This window comes from Micromonas pusilla (genome assembly GCF_000151265.4).
Source record: "Micromonas pusilla CCMP1545 genomic scaffold MICPUCscaffold_5, whole genome shotgun sequence".
Classification (NCBI taxonomy): Eukaryota; Viridiplantae; Chlorophyta; class Mamiellophyceae; order Mamiellales; family Mamiellaceae; genus Micromonas; species Micromonas pusilla.
This window is the reverse complement of record NW_003315886.1, coordinates 860,480-877,915: the sequence shown is the minus strand read 5'-3', so window position 1 is coordinate 877,915 and position 17,436 is coordinate 860,480. Positions and strand designations below refer to the sequence as shown.

General features: G+C 66.7%; 10 protein-coding genes across 10 annotated transcripts; 5 read left to right on the top strand and 5 right to left on the bottom strand.

The window, feature by feature from the left end:
- Window positions 1-2: 2 nt before the first annotated feature.
- Window positions 3-2,333, bottom strand: MICPUCDRAFT_58134 (DNA mismatch repair enzyme). The gene has a single exon (XM_003058477.1). The coding sequence runs from the start codon at window positions 2,286-2,288 to the stop codon at window positions 78-80; it is 2,211 nt and encodes a 736-aa protein (XP_003058523.1). The 5' UTR covers window positions 2,289-2,333; the 3' UTR covers window positions 3-77.
- Window positions 2,334-2,472: 139 nt separating this feature from the next.
- Window positions 2,473-3,431, top strand: MICPUCDRAFT_58133 (ribosomal protein L31). Its single transcript, XM_003058843.1, has 2 exons — window positions 2,473-2,541; window positions 2,730-3,431. Exons 1-2 carry the CDS (start codon window positions 2,539-2,541, stop codon window positions 2,976-2,978), a joined length of 252 nt encoding a protein of 83 aa, XP_003058889.1. The 5' UTR covers window positions 2,473-2,538; the 3' UTR covers window positions 2,979-3,431.
- Window positions 2,984-4,774, top strand: MICPUCDRAFT_70781 (uncharacterized protein; the record flags this gene model as incomplete). Its single annotated transcript, XM_003058842.1, is given in 2 exon segments — window positions 2,984-3,226; window positions 3,233-4,774. Coding segments are annotated over 2 exon segments (1,785 nt in total).
- A 376-nt stretch (window positions 4,775-5,150) lies between these two features.
- Window positions 5,151-6,570, top strand: MICPUCDRAFT_58131 (uncharacterized protein; the record flags this gene model as incomplete). Its single annotated transcript, XM_003058841.1, has 1 exon — window positions 5,151-6,570. The coding sequence occupies one exon, from the start codon at window positions 5,151-5,153 to the stop codon at window positions 6,528-6,530; it is 1,380 nt and encodes a 459-aa protein (XP_003058887.1). The 3' UTR covers window positions 6,531-6,570.
- A 30-nt stretch (window positions 6,571-6,600) lies between these two features.
- On the bottom strand, window positions 6,601-7,122 carry MICPUCDRAFT_58130 (uncharacterized protein; the record flags this gene model as incomplete). The annotated part of the gene is made up of 1 exon (XM_003058476.1): window positions 6,601-7,122. One exon carries the CDS (start codon window positions 7,120-7,122, stop codon window positions 6,601-6,603), a length of 522 nt encoding a protein of 173 aa, XP_003058522.1.
- Window positions 7,123-7,361: 239 nt separating this feature from the next.
- MICPUCDRAFT_58129 (PHD zinc finger protein) lies at window positions 7,362-11,329 on the bottom strand (the record flags this gene model as incomplete). The annotated part of the gene is made up of 2 exons (XM_003058475.1): window positions 7,362-10,714; window positions 10,894-11,329. 2 exons carry the CDS (start codon window positions 11,327-11,329, stop codon window positions 7,362-7,364), a joined length of 3,789 nt encoding a protein of 1,262 aa, XP_003058521.1.
- Window positions 11,330-11,580: 251 nt separating this feature from the next.
- MICPUCDRAFT_58128 (histone acetyltransferase) lies at window positions 11,581-13,046 on the top strand (the record flags this gene model as incomplete). The annotated part of the gene is made up of 1 exon (XM_003058840.1): window positions 11,581-13,046. The coding sequence occupies one exon, from the start codon at window positions 11,581-11,583 to the stop codon at window positions 12,991-12,993; it is 1,413 nt and encodes a 470-aa protein (XP_003058886.1). The 3' UTR covers window positions 12,994-13,046.
- Window positions 13,047-13,078: 32 nt separating this feature from the next.
- Window positions 13,079-13,801, bottom strand: MICPUCDRAFT_58127 (Ulp1 protease family protein; the record flags this gene model as incomplete). The annotated part of the gene is made up of 1 exon (XM_003058474.1): window positions 13,079-13,801. The coding sequence occupies one exon, from the start codon at window positions 13,799-13,801 to the stop codon at window positions 13,079-13,081; it is 723 nt and encodes a 240-aa protein (XP_003058520.1).
- Window positions 13,802-13,975: 174 nt separating this feature from the next.
- On the top strand, window positions 13,976-16,531 carry MICPUCDRAFT_17420 (uncharacterized protein; the record flags this gene model as incomplete). Its single annotated transcript, XM_003058839.1, has 3 exons — window positions 13,976-14,842; window positions 14,885-15,582; window positions 15,640-16,531. The coding sequence occupies 3 exons, from the start codon at window positions 13,976-13,978 to the stop codon at window positions 16,529-16,531; spliced, it is 2,457 nt and encodes an 818-aa protein (XP_003058885.1).
- Window positions 16,532-16,941: 410 nt separating this feature from the next.
- MICPUCDRAFT_58125 (uncharacterized protein) lies at window positions 16,942-17,292 on the bottom strand (the record flags this gene model as incomplete). Its single annotated transcript, XM_003058473.1, has 1 exon — window positions 16,942-17,292. The coding sequence occupies one exon, from the start codon at window positions 17,290-17,292 to the stop codon at window positions 16,942-16,944; it is 351 nt and encodes a 116-aa protein (XP_003058519.1).
- Window positions 17,293-17,436: the final 144 nt, after the last annotated feature.

Genomic DNA, 17,436 nt, shown 5'->3' with positions numbered 1-17,436 from the left:
GTAGAGTACAGAGTACATTCGATATACAACAGTATTAGCGTTCGTTCGTTCGTTCGTTCGTTCGTTCGTTCATTCGTTCACGCGCGCACCACCTTCTTCGCGCCGATGCGAAGCTTCAGAGGCGCGTGTCTCTTCTTCTCTTGGCTCGCGCGCCACGTCTTCAAGACCCCGGCGGCGAGCATTTTCCGTCGATTCCGCGGCGTGAGCGCGGCGTCCTCATCGACGACGGCGCCGGGCGCGAGAAGCGCCGCGGTTGGCCTCCCGTGCGCGCACTGCAACGGGAGCTGCGTCTTCCGTAACTCCTCCAGAAGCGCGACGCACTCCCGCCGTCTCAACATGTCGCCGAACATGATCGCGCCGCGGCACGCCTTCGACGCGAGCAGCCGATGCAGCGCCGGGGGCGGCGCGGAGGTTAAACCGACGGCGGCGATCTCTCGGAGGTACTCGCCCAGCGCGTCCCCGCCGAGGGTCGTCCCCTCTATCGCGGGCGTGCCCGTGAGGGAGACGCCGCCGCCGCCGGCGTCGTCGTCCTCCCACCGCCATCCCCACCGGTGCGCCGACGACGCGTTCGCGCGTAACGTCGCGAGCTCGGCCGCGCTTAACTCGCACGGCACCGGGTGCGGCAGCACTTTCGACGTCACCGCGTCACCGCGCGCCGTGAGGTCTCTCCGAAGGTTCTCCAGACGCACGCGCTCGTCCGACGCGTGCTGATCGAGCGCGAAGAGATCGCCGCTCGCGCTGCGGATGAGTACGAACTTCTTCCCCCACTGCGTCAGCACGGTCGCGTTTTCGAGCGACTCGCGCGTGACGACCGCGTTGGCCGTGGACGACGGCATCGAGGGCTGGTACATCTCCGCGGGCACCGGATTCTTCCACGTCGCGAGCAGCGAGCGGACGTCGTTTGGAGGCTGCGGCTGCTGCTGCTGCTGCGGCGGCGGCGCATCTTCGAACGGTTCGATCGTTTGGCAGATGAAGGCGTCGTCGTCATCGTTGGTTCCCATCGACGGAACCCCGAGTCGACGTCGCGCGAGCGGAGGGCAGCAGATGCAATTCCCGTTCGCGTCCTTCGACGGAGTCTCTGTCCCTCCGACCGCGACCGCGGGCGGCGGCGTGACCGGCGGCTCGCGCGTCTGCGGCGGCGGCTCGAGAGGATCGGGTTCCTTCTCCTTCTCCTTTATCGGCGGCCACGCCTCTCGCAGCGCCTCGTTCAGAACCCGCAGCGGCATTTCCCAGTCCCTGAACTCGATGAGCGTCTTCTCCACGTCGTACGTCACGTCGTACTCGCTCGGGGAGCAGTCGAGGCACAAGACGTATCCCGGATGACCCCCCGGCGGCGCGGTCACCGGCCCCCGTCGCGACTCGTACGGATCCCTCGCGGCGTTAAACGCGTCCTTCACCGCCTTGTGCAGCGGCGTCTTCTTCACGAACCGGCGGTTGACGTATAAGAACTGTACCTCCGGGGAGTTGAGCGCGCGATTACTCGGCGTGACGTACCCGCGCGCGCGGAACGGCCCGACGGTCAAACCGACCGGCACGAGCGAAGACGCGAGCGCGCTCCCGAAGGCGTCGGACAACGCCGACAGGAGCGACCGTCCCGGGGGGAGCCTCATGAGCTCTTTCCTCCTGCCGTTGAACTCCGTGAGCGAGACGCCGACCGCAGGATGAATGAGCGCGAGTCGGTACACCCTCGCGCGCGCGTCCTCGAGCTGCTTCTGGAGGTTCCGCCGGATCATGTTCCTCCGCACGGGGTGGTTGTGGAACAAGTCGCGCGCGGTGATCACGGTGCCCGCTTTCGGGAGTTGATACCGAGCCGGCCCGCACGCGAGCGTCGCCGTGCCCGCCTTCGTGGATATCCGCGTATACGTCTCGAAGCTCCCCGCGGCTCGCGAAGTCACCTCGAGGACGCTCAGGTCGGACATGGACGCTAAAGCTTCGCCTCTGAATCCCAGCGTCTTTATGTTGTCACTCAGATCTTGTAAATCATGGCATTTACTCGTGTGGTACCGCCGTCCGACGTCGCGGACGTCCCGCACGCTCATCCCGCGGCCGTTGTCCGAGACCGTGATGGCGAGCGTCGACCCGGTGTCGACGACGACGGACACCTTCGTCGCCCCGGCGTCGATGCTGTTGCACACGCACTCCTCCACGAGCTGTCCGATGGACGAAATGACGGTGCACGAACGAAGCTTCGACTGGAGCTCGGGGGACAGCTGCCTCAGCGCGCTCGGCTTCATCCCCGCGGAGGGCGCTTCCTCGGGTCTGAAGCGAGCGCGCGCGCCGCGGTCCATCGCTCTAATCGCGCTTCCGTGCCATCCCTCCCAAGGGCGGGCGCGTCGTTCGTTCTGGCGCCAAATCTCAGCTGTCGGGGTTTCGTGAACCAGCAATTTTCCCCGGGTCGTCGTCCGAGACGAGGCATTTCGTGATACGTGTCGCGTCGCCCGACCAGCGCGCCGCGCATACCAACTCGCGCGACGTCCACACCACGCCACGAGTCAAACGCAGCGTACACACGCCGCGTTGACCGAATCGATCTAATTCATGGTGCGTCTCGTGCCCGCGCGATCCTAGCTTCGTCCTCGCGCCCCGACGCGTCCGCTGAAAGCGCCCTTTTGCGACGACGATTCGCCCCGCCGCCGCAAATCGCCGCCGATTCCGCCCCCTCGACGTGCGCTTCCCCCACTCCCCCTGACGCTGACGACCTCCTCTCCCGTCGTCCCCCCCAATTCCAGCCTAGGAAAGGAATTCATCCTCTCCTTTATCGCATCAGCATCGTCGGGACCAAGGGCGCCACCTTCCCGTGGCTCTCCGCTGTTCCGTTCAAAGCCGGCAAGTTTTTTTGCCAGACCGATCAAGACACGCACGTGCTCTGGACCGGGAAGAAGGAAGTCAAAGCCGCGACCGGTCAAGTCGCGAAGTTCAAGCGTAGGTTCGACTACCTCTCCGAGGCCGAGCTCCCGGGGGGGAACAAGAGGCGATGAACGGCATGACGCTCGCGTCCGCGTCGCGACTCGCCGTCGCCGCGAGGGCGACGTCCTACGGCGACAAGCGCTCGTCGAAGAAAGGCAAATCCGGCGGGTCCGAAGGCTTGTCCGACACGGAATGGATGCAAAAAGCGCGCAAGCTCGCGAACCAGCGCGCGGCGAAGTTCCGAACCGAGCGCGGCGCACCCCCCGTGGCGCCGAACACGTGGCGAAGGAAGCGAAAGACGGACGCCAACGACCCGTACGCGGATGGCCAATTCGAAGCCGCGCGAGGGTACGACGATCTTCCGCCGCGATCGAAACGCGGCGAGGACGAGGACGAGGAAGAACAAGAGATGACCGCGACGAAGGGCGACGGCCTGTGGCGCGTGGACATGGCCGCGCTGTCCGAAGAGGACTGGGCGACGCAGTGGACGATGACCCTGGAGGAGTTTAAAGCCCTGGAGAAGGAGGTGAAAGCGAACGCGAACGACCCGCAGACCGCGCTTCAAGCGTTCGAGGAGGCGGGTTTACGGCGCGTCTCGCCGGACATCGCCGCGGGTATGCTGAAGATGATCGCGGACGTCGCGAAAAAAGCGCGGACGGACAGGGAAGAGCTCGCGGGGCTTCGAAGGGACTCGAGGGTCGCGCATCTGCTCGGAACGTGCGTCGCCGCCGCGCGTCGGAACAGCGACGCGTTGACCCCGAACAAACTCTCCGCCGCGGCGTGGTCGCTCGCGATCATCTCGGGCGAGCGCGCGAACTCCGCGGAGATGGAGGTCCTCGCGGAGAGGGCCGCGCTCGTCGTGAGCGAGATGAAACCCAGAGCGTGCGCGGACCTCGCGTGGGCGTTGGCGTCGTGCCGGCACGCGTCGCCGGCTTTTTTCAACGGTCTGGACGTCCGGTTCGCGACGGAGGGTTTGAAGAAGTTCAAGGTGTTCGACGTCTCCACGCTCGTGTGGGCGTTCGCGCACCTCGGGCACGGCTCGGACGGGCTGAGGGACGGGTTAGAGGACTGGTTCGTGGGCGCGTCTTCGGAGTCGGTGAGCGACGCGGACGCCGCCGCCGCCGCCTCCGCGCTCGCGAAAAAGTTCACCCCGCAGGCGCTCGTCACGACCGCGTGGTCGCTGTCCGTCATCGGCGCGGAAGCGATGCGATCGAGAGCGTTTAAGGCGCTCTGGGGCGAGATCGGACGCCTCGGCGGCGAGGTGAACGACGCGGACGCGGTCGCGAAGGAGGCGCTCCTCGCGGAGAGCGGGGACAAGATCGTCTTCGGGCCGTGGCGCGGGAAACATCTGAACCAGATCAACCAGTGCGTCGTGTCCGTGGACGCGTGCGGCGGGTGCGACGCCCTCGGGTTAGCGCCGCTCGCGGAACCGCTGCGCGTCGCCGCGTCGAACGCGTGGATGGCGCAGAGGCGCCCGCCCGTGGTGTCCTGGTACCAACGCGACGTCGCGTCCATCCTCTCGTACATGGGCGAGAAGCACGAGGAAGAGGCGGTCTGCGCGGGGTACAGGGTCGATCTGCACATCCCGAAACCGATCGGGATCGACGACGCGACGCACAAGGCTGCCGCGCGCGCCGGGGTCGCCGTGGAGGTGGACGGCCCGAGCCACTTCGCGCGAAACGACGCGACGACGTCGCTCGGGCAGACGCGTCTGAAGCACCGGCAGCTGCGGAGCTTAGGGTTCGCCGTGGTGTCCGTGCCCGTGTCCGAGTGGGAGTACCTCGAGACGAGCGAGGAGAAGGTGGAGTATCTTCGGAGGGGGATCGCGCACGCCGCGGCGGTGTGCGCGGGCGAGGGGGCGCAGTAGTCTGACTCGATCGCGCTGTAAAATCACTTCACTCCGACGCCCTGCCTCCCTCTCCCGCCTGTGGAAAATTTCTGGAAAATTATTTGTCGAACAGAAGCGCCGGTTTTCAACCGCTGCAGTCGTCGGCTCGTGCGCCTTTTCGCGCCCTTCGCGGATCTCGAGTCGATCGATTTCCTGGGGTCACAGACCCTCAAAAGCGTCGATTCCTTTTCCTGCCGCGGAACGCGTGGAAGTAAACAAGTTCGCAAGGGACGCCTCGTCACGCGCCTGATTGCGCACAGAGGGTGGCGCGCGGGATACGCGCGCGCGATCGACGCGACCCAGTTCGCGGATCGCGTCGGCGTCTTAGAGGGAGAGAGAGAAGCGCTCGGGAAGAATGCCGTGTTGCTTCGGAGGCGGGTCCGGCGCCGATCGCGACGGCGGCCCGTCGTCGTCTGGGACGGACCGCGACGGAGGGAAGAAGGGAAGGAAGCACGGGAGAGGGGCGTACGCCCCGGACGGTCCGGGACGCGAGCGTTCGCTGTCCTTCGGCAGCGACGACGACGAGTACTTCGACGCGGAGGACACGCTCGTGGACATCCCGCGGTCGTGGAAGCGCACGGAGAGCGGGAAAGCGGCGAACTCGATCCTCGAAGCGAAAGGGATCGTCCTCGAGACGCGCCCCGCGCCGGAGGAAGGCGTCGGGCGATGCGTCATCCCGCGGCACGACATCCCGTTCGAGACCCCGGAAGCGGGCAGGGCGCTGTCGTGGAGCGCGAACCCGCTCGGCATGGGGTTTCGTCTGCGAGGGAGGAACTACAAGAAGGATGGGAAAAAATTCTACAGCGAGAAGCCCTTGTTCGAGGTCGTGCAGGTGCTGGTCGCGAAAGCGAACAGCAAAAGACTGGACTTCGGCGACTTATTCTTCGGCGGCGAGATCGGCGAGCTCGTGCACGGGTGCCCGACCGTGTACGTCGCGAACTTTTGTCTGCCGGACTACCCCCCGCCGAATCCAATCTTCGGGTCGTACGATAAGAAAATCGGCCCGGACGGACCGTCGAACCACATCACGATATTCTGTCGCATGAGCGAGGAGACGCGGGACGAGATCGAGAAACACGATGGCGACACGTCCAAGATGGACCCCGCCGTGGGGTTGATGGTTCGACACTTTCGCGCGAAGGGGCACGACAAGAACGGCTTGGACGATCCCCCGCACAAGGAGGAGGTCAGGACGAAGACGAAGATGGTGGCCATGGTCGCGCACGGCGCCGCCTCGCTGCCGTGGGCGGTCCGCGTCGCGATCGGGCAGGGGAACGGGAAGCCGTTCATGGTGAACAAGACCGGGTACTTCACGCGAAGAGACGGCAAAGGGATTTTCGAGTGCGGCATCAACGTGCATAATTTCGGTCAAGTCGCGCTCAACGGGCTGCGGACGTGCGGCGATTACTTCTCTAGGCTCGTCCTCGACGTCGGCGGGACGATTCAGGGCGACGACCCGTCGGAACTCCCGGAGCGTCTGCTGTTCGCGCTCAGGGTGATCAAACCGGACCTGAGGCACATCAAAGTCACGTGCGATGAGCTCGACATGGACGCGGCGGATCACGGCAAGGACGAGGACGCGAGGCCGTGGCTGGACTGGGAAGGGTTGAAGATGGCGCCCAAGCCGTCGGAGCCGGAGCAGACGTCGATGTCGCCGTCCGGCGCGGACTTCAAGACCGGGCTCCTGGGGAAGAACGGGATGTCACACACTCAAATCGATTCCGATAGCGAATAGACGCGGTCGCTTTTTTCTTGATTCGTAATATTGATCCGTTTGATCATTCTCGACGATGCTCCCGGCGGCGTCAACTCAACGCGTCCGCGGCCGCGGCCGCCTCCTCCGCCTTCCCCGCCGGCGCCTGCTTCGGCTCTATCCACGGCACGACCGTCCCGTCCGGCTGCGTCACCTTCACCATGTTCGTCTGCGCGCTCGAGCCGCAGTCCCCGCACTTCGCGTCCTTCCCTTTCCCGCACTCGTCCTGATTCCCCGGCAGGCCGCAGTGTCCGCACTCCCAGCACACCGCGGCTTGGCCCATGCCGTTCGTCCCTTTCCCGTCCGGCCCCGCGCTCAAGATGGCCAAGTACGCGTTCACCGCGGTCGCGAGTTTCTTCGCGCACTCCGGCATCTTCGCGAAGCAGAAGAGCTCCACGGCGGCGTGCAGATGCGGAGGAAAGTTCGCGTCGTTCGCCTCTCCCTCTTTCGGGACCACCTTCAGCGCGCTGAACGCTTTCGGGACCTCCATCGACGTCGCGCCCTCGGGGACGCGGAACGGGGTCGCGCCCTCGGGGACGGCGTCGGGCGCGGTCGTCGCGTCGCCGTCGCCCATGCCGGCCGGCGGCGGAACAAATGGAGATTCGTCGAGGGCGGCGACGAGCGTTCACTTTCCCCGGCGCGGCGGGCGCCGGGCCGGGCGTGGGGCCGGGCGTGGGGCGCGGGGAAGACGGACGAGCGACGACGGCGCGACGATTACGGTCGACGAATTACGAATTGTTGTCTCGCAAAGCCGCCCGCCCACGTCGTGGCTTCTCTCCGCGCTGCTCTCCGCGCGTCGCGTCCATCCCGACCCTACGTCGCCGGGGTGTACTCGTACCCCGCGCGAGCGAGCTGCTCGTTCGCCGCCGCCGCGAGCGTCGGCGTCAACAACGTCGTCCGCCGGCTCGGCGACGGCGGCGGAGACGTCGCCGCCGCCTTCCCGTCGTCCATCCCGGCCATCTGCATCGTCCACAACTCCGCGTTGAGATCCATCGCCTGGCGCTTGAACTTCTCCCGGCGAAGCACGCGCTCGCACAGCAGGCGAAGCTTCTCGAGGCCGAACCGCGTGCGCTTGAGAAGCTCCATCTCGTCGCGCGTCGGCGCCGGCCGCCGCCGCGCCGCCAGACCCGCCGCCTTGCTCCGCCCACCGCGCCCGCCTCTGCCGCCGTGGATCGGCGGGCGACCGGGCCCGCGACCGCGACCGCGCCCGCCGCCGAACCCGCCGTCCATGCGACGCCGCTCGGACACGGAGTGCCTCGCGCAGTACGCCAACCGTCGCTCGTCTTGCCGGACGCACTCCGTGAGCAGCCACCCGTTGCGACGCGCGCACAACGCGTGGAACCGCAGGCCGCAGCCGTAATACCCGCACGACACGACCGCGCCCTCGCTCCGGCGGCACGCCGCGCACTCGCCCTCGAAACACTCGCGAGGGACGCGGTCCAGGCCTTTGACGACCGCGGACGCGGGCCCGGGCTCGGGCGTCGCGGCGATCTCCACGCCCGGGACGCACTGCGCGCAGACGACGTGCGCCCAACGCACGTGGACGTCGTTCTTCGTCCCCGGGGGCGCGGGCGTCCCTCCCTGGGGGGCGTCGTCGTCGTCCAGGGCGGACGGATCGCACGGGAGGCAGTGACCCATCGTCTTCGCGCGCCGCGACGCCGCGGGGGAGAGCGCGGGCGCGGCGGCGACGGCGGGCGCGGGCGCGGCGGCGGAGGGCGCGGCGGCGTTTTCCTCCGCCGGCGCCGCCTGGCTCTCGGCTTTGACGTCGTCCGCGGCGTCCGCGGCGACGGCGTCGACGTCCATCGCGGCGACGCCGTCGGACGGCGGCTTCTCGTCGTCGACGGCGGCGCTCGATGCCTTCGAGGCGTCGTCCGCCGTCGCCGGCGCCGCCGCCGGCGTCGCCGCCGGGCGAAGCGGCGACTTCACCGACGCGGCGATCGGCTTCGGGGGTTCGATCACCGCCCGCAACGCGCCGCGCTTCACCGGACACAGCACGCACGACGGCCGCGGGTCGTACAGCGATCCGTCCCCGGCCTCGCGCAGCCACCGCGCCGGCCGCGACGGCGGCCGCCCGTTCGCGACCTCGTTCGCCTCCGCGACGTTGCACGGCCAGCACAGCCAGTCGTCCTCGGGGACCTCCGCGACGCCGTAGCAGTCCTGATGCACCGCCATCTCGCACCGCTCGCAGAATAGGATTTCGTTCGGCTCCTCGGAGTCGCCGCCGCCGCAGACCGCGCACAGGGCGTCCTCCATCGCGCCAATCTCCACGAGCGGGTCCACGAGCTCCACGGACGCGTCCACCGCGGACGCGTGTCCGCCGCCCTCCGCGGATGGCAACCCTTTCTTGCGGAGGTACTCCTCGCGCCAGCGCCCGCCGCGCCAGCGCTCCTCGTACTTCTCCGTCTCCTCGATCCACTCGTCCTGGCGCTTGCGGTCGTTCTCCTCGTCCTCCGCCGCCGCGGCCGCGTTCTCGAGCGCCTTACCCGCGAGCGTGCGCGTCACCCACAGCGCCTTCGCGAGCGCCGCTTGCGCGTGAAGCAACTCGCCGACGACTTCATCCTCGGGGGCGAGTCCGATCAACGCCGTCGCCGCGAACGTCTTCTCCATCTCCTCCTCGCGCGGCGCCGGCGGGTCGTACTGCTGCTCCTTGACCTCCGCCGCGGAGGTCACGCCCGTCGCGAGCGAGGACGACGAGTTGTTGCCCTTCCCGCGGCGGAGGCACTTCATGGGCGCGGACGCGGTGCCGCAGACGCCCTTCTTGTGAATCACGCACACCGCGCACTTCGGCGCGCGTCCGCCCACCGCGGGCTTGTCCTTGACCTCGATGGCTTCCTTCTCCTCCGCTTTTTTCCACTCCGGCTCCGTGGGCATCTCGTACCGCGCATCGGAGGAGAGAACCCGGGACGTGTGCGCGTGTAAAATCTCCGTGTGCGTCGGCGGGACGTACGGCGGCGTCGGCGGCTCCGAGTCGGACTCTTCAGACTTCTTCTTCTCCTCCTCCTCCTCCTTCTTCACCGTCGTCTCCTCGGTCTTCACCTCGGTCTTCACCTCCGCGGGGTCGTCTCCGTCCGCGGCGGCGTCCGTCCCGGCGTCGTTCTCCTTCTCGTCGTCGTCGTCGTCGTCGTCGTCGTCGTCGTCGTCGTCGTCGTCGTCGTCTCGCGCGCGCTTCTCCCCCGCGGAGGGACCGGGACCGCCGTCCGTCCCGGTGCCTCCGCGCGTCGGGCGGCTGGACATCGACGCCGACGCGGTGGACCCTTTCCTCCCGCGCGCGCGCCTCCGCGCGTCGTACTCGTCGTCGTCGTCGTCGTCGTCGTCGTCGTCGTCGTCGCTCCCGGCGCCCGCGGTGTCCGTGTCCTCCTGCGTCGCGACCGGGGTGTCCATCTCGGACCCCGCGGCGCCCTTCTCCTCTCGCGCGCGCTCTCGCTCGCGCTTCTCTTGAACCACCTTCGAGTGCTTCGAGCAGTAAAACTTGTAGTCGCACCCTTCCTCGCCGACGACGGTCTGGATCTCCATGTGCGCTCCCGATCGGAACGCGCACATCGCGTGCACGGGGACCGCGCACTGGCCGTAGTGGCACTGAACGCACGCGCCGGCGTCTTTCTTTTTGCACACCGAGCACGTCAGCTTGAACCGCTCCTCCGGGAGCTCCTCCACGCCCATGATCGGCTCGAACGCGCCGTCCGGGTCGTGGATCCACGTGTTCGGGAGCCAGTTGGCGCAAAACACGTGCGCCCACTTCCCGTGTTTGGACGTCGGTTTCAGCGCGCCGCCGGGGACGGGGCACAGGCAGCACGCCGGCGGTTTCGCGTTTTTCTTTTTCCCATCCGCCTTGGTCTTGACGCACGCCTTGCAGAACCAGTCGCCCTTCGGTATCTTCTTGATGCCGTAGCACGCCTGGTGCACGGGGACGAGACACTTCTCGCAGTACAAGATCACGTTGTCGTCGTACGACTCCCCGTTCCAGCACACGTGGCACGCGTCCGCCATCTCCTCCTCCGTCATCGGTCCGATCGGCTGCGACTCGATCTTCTTCGTCGGCTTCTTCTTTGATTTTTTCTTCGGCTTTTTCGGCGTCGGCGTCGGCGGTTTCTCCCTCGCCGCCCTCGCTTCCTCGAGCCTCCTCTGCTGCTCTCGCTCGCGGATGACGACGTCCTCTTCCGCCCACGCTGTCGGAGTCGATCAGTTGGTTCGGGTGAACGCACGAAGTCAGCGAGCGAACGGCGCGGGGCGAGCGGTCGCGAGAGCGGGCGGATCCGAAGGACGGGACGAGAAAAAGCGACAGCTGCGCTCGAATCGAACCGAACGCGTTTGGTTTTGAGATCTGATCTGCGGCGCGGGGTCGCACCTTCCCAATACGGCTTCTTCCCCATCTCGGGAACCCTGAAGTCGACGTCGTCCTCCGGTTTCGACGGCCCTTCTAGGACGAGATTCGCGACGTCTATCGCGGTGATGTGACGGAAGTGCTCCTCGTTGAACGCGAGGAACGGGGCGTGGTTCTCGTCGATGCGCGACTCCCCCGCCTTCATCGCCCAACGCTTCGTCGCGGCGTCCTCCTCGATCTTGCGCTTCTTCCCCGTCGTCTCGTCCACGAGCGCTTGCTGGAACGCCTGCGCCTCCGTATACGCCTCCGAAATCGTGCGCGGCGCCTCGAACTGCTCGAAGACCTTTCCTCGGAGCCCTCGCTTCAGCGTCTTTTGCAGCTCGCGACATCGATCGGTCAGGGACGCGACCGTCGCGGAGACGGTTCCCGCCGCCGCGTCGTCCTGCGCTGGAGACGTCATCGCCGTCTCCGCGCGCGCGCGATCCGTCTCTCCGCGCGCGATCCGCCTCGCCGTCCGCCGGCGCCGGCGAACCCTCTGTGGCGCGCGCGCGATCGTAGCTCGCGGTTTTTCGAACTTGAACTCTCACTTGACGGGACAGTTCAAACCGATCGCGAGTGTGGGCGATTTCGCGAGGGCGTCGGGCGCGGGCGCGGCAGAGATCGCGCGCGCGCGGCGGTGCTTTTCACCCGCGCGGCGGCGGCGTTTCCACGATGGAAGCGATCCGGTCGTTCTTCGGCGGCTCGTCCGCGGGGACCGGCGGCGGGGACTCGGACGGCCCCCCGGACGCGAAGCGCGCGAGAAGGGACGAAGAAGAGGCGTCGATCGGGGGATCCGACTCTGACTCCGACGCGGACGGCGGCGGCGGCGGCGGCGACGACGACGACGATGGCGGCGGCGGCGGCGGCGGCGGCGGCGCGAACCCGGGCGCGGACGGCGCGCGCGGGAACGCGAACAACCCGGGCGGCGCGAGGGACACGCTCGGGCAGTACGCGCAGCGCGAGATCCACCTCCGGAAGCAGGAGGACGACGGCGAGCTCGTGTACAAGGTGATCAAGAACGACGGGAAGGAGCAGCACTCGGAGTGGCTCGTGCACTTGAAGAACATCTTCAGCAAGCAGCTGCCGAACATGCCGAAGGAGTACATCGTTCGGTTGGTGTTCGACCCGAGGCATCACTCGATGATCTGCCTGAAAAACGACGCGGTCATCGGCGGGATCACGTACCGGCCGTTCTGGCGACAGAACGTCGGCGAGATCGCGTTCTGCGCGGTGAGCGCGAACGAGCAAGTCAAGGGGTACGGCACTCGGCTCATGAACCACCTGAAGGAGTACGTCTGCGACAAGGAGTCGATGACGCACCTCATCACGTTCGCGGATAACAACGCCGTCGGGTATTTCCAAAAGCAAGGGTTCACGAAAGACGTCATGATGGAACGCGAGAAGTGGGTCGGATACATCAAAGAGTACGACGGCGGGACGATCATGGAGTGCTCCCTCAGCGCGCAGGTTTCGTACACGGAGTTCCCGATCATGATCCGTCAGCAGAGAAAATGCGTGGACGAGGTGGTGAAGACGATGTCAAACGCGCACGTCGTGTACCCGGGGTTGAAACAGTTCGAACAACCCCCGGGGCCGGGCGGCGTGTACAAGCCCATACCGGTGGATCGGATCAAGGGCGTGAAAGAGGCGGGGTGGACGCCCCCGGGGCCGCCGAAGTACCGGCTGGTGCACCCCGGGTGCGGCGACGGCGCGCCGACGCCGGAGAATCTGAATCGATTCATGCGCGCGCTCGTGAATTTGGTGCAAAATCACATCGACGTGTGGCCGTTCTTGGAGCCGGTGAACGCGGAGGAGGTGCCGGACTACTACGACGTCGTGAAGGACCCGATATGCATGGAGACGATCAAAGATCGCGTCGAGAACGGGGAGTATTACGTCACCTTAGAGATGTTCGCCGCGGACTTCAGGGTGATGTTCAATAATTGCCGTCTCTATAACGCCCCGGACACGATGTTTTACAAGTGCGCGACGCGGCTGGAGGCTTTCTTCGAGAGTAAGGTCGCCGCGGGGATCACGTGGAAGGCGAGTCGGGGGTCGGTGTCGGGGTACTTGAACCGCGATTAGGAGTGTAGTTTTTAATCAACGTCTTCGACGCGTGGTCGCGTCTCTCGTGTTCGAATCAAAAACCTAAATCGTCAAAACTGATGAATCAAATACTCAAGTCGTCCTCGGCGAGCTCCTCGATCAGGGACAAGATCCCTCTCCTAAACTCGGCGACGTACTCTGGGGTGATATCCCTCAACCGCGCGCGTAGCCTCTCATCGTACGCGTCCCCACACCCGCTATCGCGACTACCGCTCCTATGACTACGCGTCACCTCCACGTGCGCATCTCGAACCGCCTCCGCCGTGGCCAACGCGTACGCGCCGCAGTCGTACCCGTTCACCTGCGTCGGCGCGTCCGGTGGTTTGTGGTTCACGACGCCGCCGTCGCCGTCGCCGCTTCTGACGTACGGCGCGAGCGCCGCGGCGAGCGTGTTCGCGTTCGCTTTGTTCGCGCGCGACCCGCCGGTCTGCGACGAATCGTAATGACTCCACCCGATCCCTTTTCGAAAGACGAGCAGAGACCAGTGCGATCCCCCGTCCCCGCGCTTGACGTCGCACTCGTCGTTCACGAGCGCGAGGATCACGCTGGCGGAGGAAACCTTCGTGCTCGCGAGAACGCTCGAGACCTCGGTCGGGGACAAGTTGCCGAGCAGAAACGACATCGACGCGTCCACGAACGCGACGTCCGCCGGCGATCGCCCGTCGTTTTGAAGGTGCGCGAAGTAGAACGACAGGACCTGATCGTTCAGCCACTGCGGGCCGCGGAGGAGCGCGACGTCGCGCACGCGCAGGAGTATGTCATGATAATCGAGGACGCGATCGTCCATTTTGTACGTCTTTCACGCGATGCCACGCTCAGAGGCTCGCCATGCTGCGTTCGGCTGCGGCGCGCCGAACGGAATAAAAAAAGCCGGCGGCCCGCCGTCCCGAGCGCGAGTCGGCACGTGCACCAAGTGTTTTCGGTCTCGCGTCAGTCTCGCGCGCGCGTCGCCGCGGATTCGATGGGGTCGGACGAGACCCCCGCGCCGGATCTGTGCATGCGGTTGACGACGAGCAAGGCGCCGCGAGACGCGGACGTGAAGGAGCGGACCGGCCTGCCGTTCGGCGCGGTCGTTCGCCCGTTCAAGCCGCTCGCGGAGTACGACCTCGATCCGTCGTCGATCGATCGGCTCGCGCCCGCGGACGCGATCGCGCGATGCAAGGAGTGCTTCGGGTACGTCAACGGATACTGCGGGTTAGAACGAGACGGGTGGATATGCATCCTGTGCGGCGCGTTCGTGCCTTGGGACTCTCGCGCGCACGACGGCGTCGGTCCGCCGCGGTACCGGAAGAACCCGCATCGTAACTCCCTTCCCGAGATCTGCAGACAAGAGCACGAGTCCTTGGTCGCGTCCGAGGTTCTCACCGCGCGCCCAGACGCGCCGATCGGGACGAGCCCGGTGTACGTCGCGCTGATCGACCTCACCGCGTCGGAAGAGGTCCTGGACGTCGTTCGCGCGGGCGTCGTCGCCGCGATCGAAGCCGTGGGAGAAGACGCGTTGTTCGGCGTGGTGTCCTTCGACGACCGCGTCGGGCTGTACGACGTCTCCGGCGACGGCGCGTCGGTCGTTCGGCACGTCAGGCTCGCGCCGTCCGGGGCCGTGGCCGTGCCGCTCGAGGACGCGCTGCCGCTCGAGAGGTTTTTGTGCCGGGTGGGGGAGCGGAAGGGGAAACTCGTGGACGCGGTGGAGAGCACGCGGTCGACGCGACGACGCGGCGGCGGCGGCGGCGGCGGCAACGGCGGCGGCGACGGCGACGGCGACGCGACTCCGCGCCGGGCGTTCGGTCCCGCGCTCGAGGCCGTGCTCGCGTGGCTCGGCGCGGACGGCGTCGGGGAGCTGAAAGGGAGCGGCGGCGGCGGCGCGAGAGAGGGGAACGAAGGGACGTTGAGACACCCCTCGTGCCGGGTCCTGTCGTTCCTGTGCGGGATTCCAAACGCGGGAGACGGCGCGCTGTCGTCGGCGCGGCACGACGCCGTGTCCGAGTCCCTCGCGTCTCTGGACCCGGACGAAGCCGCCGCGGCCGCGGACGAGCTCTTTTTGCCGCAGAGCGACTTCTACGCGGACGCGGGCGACCGAGCGGCCGTCGCCGCGGTCGTCGTCGACGTGTTTTCCCTTCCGGACGGCGGCGCCCACGCGGACTTAGCCTCTATCGCGCCGCTCACCGAACGCAGCGGCGGGACGCTGTACCACTACGAGCGCGCGATCGGCGAGGACGGCGCGGCGAGCGACGCGCCGCTGCCGCGGGACGTCTTCCGGCTCCTGAACGGCGACGCGGCCGTCTCCGCGCATCACTGCTCGCTCAGGTTGCGGACGTCGAGCGAGTTTAAAGTCGCCAACGTCTATGGCGCGCTCGCGCGCGACGACGAGTACGAAGGCCTGTGCCACGTCATGCGGTGCGGCGCGGAGGACGCGTTCGCGTTCGACTTCGAGCACGCGCATCGCGAGGGGTTCGGGGACAGGGGCGACTGCCCGCCGACGATTCAGCTCGCGTTCGAATACACGGTTTTGACGCCGCTGGGACGGGGAGACGCGAGCGGCGGCGGCGGCGGCGGCGGCGACGCGGCGGCGTCCACGTCCGAAAATCCAGAAGCGTCTCCCGCGTCTGCGTCGCCGCCGCCGGCGAGATATTTGCGCCAGCGCCGAAGGAGGATATGCACGGTGCAAGCGCGCGTGTCCGGGAAGCCGCGCGACGTCTTCAACGCCGCGGACGGCGACGTCGTCGTCGCGTTGCTGTCGCATAAAATTTTCGCCGCCGCGAACGCGGAAGGCCTCGGCGAAGCCAGACTCCTCCTCGCGGACTGGCTCTGCATCCTGACCGCGAGGTACAACCACGAGTGCGGGATCCTCCGCTTCGGCGCGCCCGACGCGGACGCGCGCGCGCTCGACGTCGAGTTCACGTCGAGCCTCCCGTTGCGCGTCGTCCCGCGTCTCGTGCACGCGTTGCTTCGACACCCAGCGCTTCGCGTCGGACCCGGCGGCGCGAGCGCGGACGCGCGGACGTGGCTGCGCGCGACGACGTCGCGCCTCGAACCCGCGGCGCTCGTGAGGACGCTGTACCCGTCGCTGAGCTCGTGGAGGAGCGCGGACGAGATGGAGTGTCCGTCGCGCAGCCTAACGCGCGCGGCGTTGGCGACGAGCGACGCGCCGCTGTGGCTGCTCGACGCGCACGCCGAGCTCGTCGTGTTTTTGAAGCCGCGCGACGACGGCTCCGCGCCGGGCGACGTGATCTTCCCGCCGTCGCGCGACTCGAAACTGCGCGCGGTCGTGGACGCCGCGAGGGAGACGCGGCGCGTCACCCCCAAGGTGCGATTCGTAAATGGCGCGGTGGAAGACGCGAGCGCGTTTTACGAGCGCCTGGTGGAGGAGGAATCGGCCGAGCTCGGCGGCGGCGGGGACGGGCTCGCGGGCGAGGGCGCGATCGAGGGAGGGAGTAGTCACGAGAGGGACGGGTTCGTAGGGTTTTTAGCGCGAACGGAACGCACCGCGAGGACGTTCTTGAGGGAGGCGAGGGCGTAGGCGAGACAGCTGAGTTCAAATAAATTCAAACGCGCGCGTTCGAACGCGCCTCGACGTCCTGTCGCGCGGTCTGCGACTCGTCCGTCTCGCGCGAGGGAACGATCGATCGAGGCGGGGGACGACGACGCGCGCGATCGATGGCGCACGATCGAGTGTTGATGTGTGCTTGAGCTACGCGCGCGTCGCGGCGATCGAAGTTCAAACGCGGGGGAAACTGGAAGATATTATTTTTTTCTGTTCTTCGCTGGATGCCTCCGAGCTCGGAGGCGTCCAGCGGCAGAGAGTTCTCGTGAAGTGGTGGTGATTATTTATCACCATTGTGTTTGCGTCGCGCTTTTGAAGCGTTCGACGATGTTTTGATGTAGTAGTAGAAGCTCAAGGTTTATCAACCTCGTTCGACCTCGTGTCGCTTACGCGGAGGTGAACTTGGTGACCGCCTTGGTGCCCTCGGAGACGGCGTGCTTGGCGAGCTCACCGGGGAGGATGAGGCGGACCGCGGTCTGGATCTCGCGGGACGTGACCGTCGGCTTCTTGTTGTAGCGGGCGAGCTTGGACGCCTCGGTGGCGATCTTCTCGAAGATGTCGTTGATGAAGGAGTTCATGATGGACATCGCCTTGGAGGAGATCCCGGTGTCGGGGTGCACCTGCTTGAGGACCTTGTAGATGTAGATCTTGTACGTCTCCGTCTTGGACTTCTTGCCGCCCTTCTTGCCGCCCTTGAGGGACTTCTTGGCGGGCTTCTTGGAGGTGGGCTTGGCCATTTTGATAGGGTGTGTTGTTGTGTTTGTGCGTGCACAAAAGTAATGGCTGCGACGCGCGGAAACCGCTGTTATTCGAAATTTCCAGGGGAATTTGGCAGTGTGTTTGGCAACGAGCCAATCACATCGCGTAATTTAGTTGCCCGG

Coding starts and splice junctions, on each gene's coding strand:
- MICPUCDRAFT_58134 (XM_003058477.1), bottom strand. CDS start 2,288: ATGGACCGCGGCGCGCGCGCTCGCTTCAGACCCGAGGAAGCGCCCTCC.